The 3858-nt window shown below is 35.0% G+C and overlaps 1 protein-coding gene across 1 annotated transcript; it reads left to right on the top strand.

Annotated features, from left to right (window-relative positions):
* The first annotated feature begins 535 nt into the window (after positions 1-535).
* Positions 536-2730, top strand: LOC136821352 (uncharacterized). Its single transcript, XM_067077590.1, has 2 exons — positions 536-1488; positions 2306-2730. Exons 1-2 carry the CDS (start codon positions 729-731, stop codon positions 2728-2730), a joined length of 1185 nt encoding a protein of 394 aa, XP_066933691.1. The 5' UTR covers positions 536-728.
* Positions 2731-3858: the final 1128 nt, after the last annotated feature.

Genomic DNA, 3858 nt, shown 5'->3' with positions numbered 1-3858 from the left:
TTTTTTTTATTTCCAGGGGGGGATTTGTTGATCGGGCAATCGATTTTCTCAGGGGGGGAACTGACCCAGGAGGAAACTATGTTTAGCCTTTTGGAGGCAAAAACGTCTAAAACAAAACTATTTAGAATTTGCTTTGAAGTCTTCTGGTTTGCTCGTACTGGTCTAGTAAGCCATGATCTTCAAACCTAAAATATACCCATATACTCGGAATTCATAAACTTTTCTTTTACTTATTTTTAGGACAGCTTACTTATTGGATCAACCCAATCAAGGACACAACTTCAAAATGAGATTGAAAAAGCATTTAAAAGAAAGTGAATATGCTGATAAAAGAAAAGCCGAGGTGAAAAAAAACACCAAGCTGAAGAAAATGAACGTCTAGCTGAAGAGAAAAAACGCCAAGCTGATGAAAACGAACGTCTAGCTGAAGAGAAAAAACGGCAAGCAGAAACGCGAAAACAAGAACAAGAAAAACTTACGTCAATCCAGGCTGTCTCGTGTAAAAGCAGAACCAAATCTATCGGAAGACCCACACTGTGATTTCGGTGAGGCATCCAAAGCTTGGGACTCGTCGAAGAGTGTTTCTTGACAAGGATAACTTTTCGTGTGTTTATGACTGGGTTGGATCCCTGGATATTGTTCCTAAATATTTTCAACTGATCCACCCTTCCGGGCAGCTTTTGCAACCTTGGAAAACTGTCTCTGCTTTTGGGAAAGTAGTGTTAAATATGGAAGCATGTGATAACGCTTTAGAACTTGAACCAGAAGGAGAAGTTGCTTTATCTGGATTTAGTGTCCAAGAAGATCTGTTTGCGTATGCTGACGAAGAGATTGCAGACATAAATCAAAGACTACCGGTAAATGATATCGAAGAAGAAACAATAGATTGCCAGTGTGATATAGTTGAATACCTGAAAAAACAGCAAACTACCGAGCATGGCGATGTCAATGCAACACTTGTGGCACACAGAAGACCAAAATCCTTTTGGAATGTCTTTTTCAAACAGAACGTTGATCTTAAACGGCCTTTTCGAGTCATTTGGGCCGGAGAAACATCTAGTGATGACGGAGGCCCGTTCCGAGAGTTTTTATTACGATGTATGGAACAATTTCAACTTTTAAATTCATACTTTTTCGGTGAAAAATATAAGCTTTTGTTTACTGCTTTGACTGACGCTGTCATAAAAAAACATTACTTTGTTCTGGGTCAATTGAGTGCATTATCAATACTGCATATCGGAAGAGGACCCCAATGCTTACACCCTGGTATTGTTGATCGGATTCTACGTTCGCCAAACCCTGTACTGTTAGATGATATCCAGAACGGGGAATATGAAGCAAATGTCACATCGATCAAAAATGGCGAAACAGATTCCCTCTTAGATGCTGGCATCATGCCCTCAAAAGATCGATCGAAAGATTTACAGGACTATTGTGAATATTTTTGTGTCATCTCCAAAGCTGCAGCAATTGAACAATTCCGTGAAGGTATGCTACGTATATTTCATTTTAAGTTTAAATTTCGAAAATTTTCTACGTAATTTGAAAGGGCACAGGGAAGTTCTCAGACTTCCTCGTAATAATAATAACAAATATTTTATGTGGCATGCTTCGAAAAATTTAACAGCTTTTAGGCAGCTGAGGAATTGTTTCCACGAAGGGCCACAAACAGAACAGACAGACCTCTTACACAGCAAATGAAAATTATATGTCTTCGTTTTAGAAATTAAGTTTCTTTGCTTTTTCACACAATTCTTTAATTTTTTGCAGTTCGTTGTTTGTGAAATCCTCTATAAATAAGCCAATTTCTCTGTTAGGCAAGATTGTTACCTTAGCAACAGTACTTAAACGTTTTTTAGCTTTTTTGGCCATTTTTAGGTCTTTTAAAGTCTGAATTTAAAGCTGTTTATTTATATTTAAAAAGTTATGAATTCCTTTTCGACTTTTAGCCCAAATTTGCATAAAAGGCAGAAAACAAAGGTTTTTAAGAATGTCTTATACAGTGGATTAAGTAAAGATCACTTTCTTAACTCGCAAGTACCTTATAAGGAAAGAAATTTTCAGAGAAAAATTTTTCGCAGAATTTGGGTGTCATTCGCAGACAGTAAATTTTGGATTTTAGAAAATTACGCCTAAAAATTAACTTTTTGAGCCATTAATTAGCAAAGGGTAAATTTACACGAGCAAATGATTAACGGGATTTTATTAACACGAAATTTTCCGGTCGTGTTAATAACATGTCTAGTTATATTCGTGTAATAAAGTTGGCTATTTTTTAGTATTTACAGTTTTTTTGTGAATTTAGGCTTTCGATCAATCGACGGGGAGCTTCTAAAGAAGAATTGTTGCCTGAGGAAATTTTTCATTTCAGAAGAAATCGTTGTTGGTTTAGATAGTGTACGTCAAGTGTTGCAATACCACTGTGGGTTGGAAGGATCCAATATATATGAAGCCAAACAAGATTCCATTGTCGAATTTGAATTATTTCTCGTAAAGCTTGCATCTGGTGGCTGCAAAGGTCTCTCACTGAAAGACTTTTTAGTGTTTGCAATGGCGCTTGATAGAATACCAGTCTTTGGATTGCCAAAAATGTTTGAAGTATATTTCGAAGAGGGGGAAAAAATGCCAATTACTTCAAATTGTGGACTGTTTATTACAATCTTTATGGACAATATGTCATATAACTTGGAATACGCCATTCGTGAATGCGTCGGTTATGGACTAGTGTGATATACACAAATAGAATTTACTTTAAAAGAAGAAACTCCCTGAGGCCACCCTAAAAAAAAACGTGTTTTTCCGGTCCGCGGCCGGGTGAAATTTTTTTACGAGTCACCCGGCCGGTTTTTTATTATTATGATGATATTATGTATCATTTGATTTTCGTAATTCCTGAATGATATAAATGTTCAAAAATAAGCTTTAAAACTTATAACCAATTCTGTTGGTTTTAAAGTCAATAATAAGGGGATTTGAGGCCTCAACATTGTCGAAAGAAAAACTTAAATGACTTGAATTTTGCAAAAAAAATGTGGTGAAGAAAATTTTGTCCACCTGCGGACCGGAAACAAACATTTTTTTAAGGATGGCCTTAGGAATCCTCGTGAATGCTTTCACCGCCAATTATTTTGTTATGGACTTGAGTACTATGTTTTGGTGTCATCATTCAGTCCTAAAAACTTTTTTGTTTTTGTTATACTATCTGAATTATCTTAATTTTCGCGCGTCCCTTAAAAACGTGCTTTTGCGCACCCTTGAATTTTTATCAAAAACTTATTAATTTCTGGGGTTCTTTTCGGGTAAGTGACAATATTAACAATATCGTCTAAGTCCAAGAAAGTTTAGAATTTGAGCTATACTACCTACGGTCGAGTCTGTTTTTAAAAGTTTAAATTCATTTAAGATTTTGCATTCCAGAAACATATTTTCCATGAATTAAAACCCTAGAACAATATAAGTAAAGGCTTATTTTTACCCCTTAAAGAATTGAGCGAAAATTGAAAGAAATTGAGGAATTTGGTTAAATTTGAAATCTTTTGTTTCCAAATCTTGAGAATCCTTTTTTTTAGTTAAGACTCTGGTTAACTATCGCGTGCCTTTGTTGGATACACGGGGTATGTTTATGTTTATTTACCGTTGATATTCTTAGCTTTTATTTATTTATTTAGATTTTTTTCTTCTTTTGTTTCCAAATCTTGAGAATCCTTTTTCTCTTTTAGTTAAGACTCTGGTTAACTATCGCGTGCCTTTGTTGGATACACGGGGTATGTTTATGTTTAATTACCGTTGATATTCTTAGCTTTTATTTATTTATTTAGATTTTTTTCTTCTTTTGTTTCGACAAAATATGTAATTTAA

Source organism: Clytia hemisphaerica, unplaced genomic scaffold, assembly GCF_902728285.1.
Source record: "Clytia hemisphaerica strain Z4C2 unplaced genomic scaffold, Clytia hemisphaerica genome assembly, whole genome shotgun sequence".
Taxonomy (NCBI): domain Eukaryota; kingdom Metazoa; phylum Cnidaria; class Hydrozoa; order Leptothecata; family Clytiidae; genus Clytia; species Clytia hemisphaerica.
Note: the sequence above shows the minus strand (reverse complement) of the source record. Positions and strands in the feature narration are given on the sequence as shown.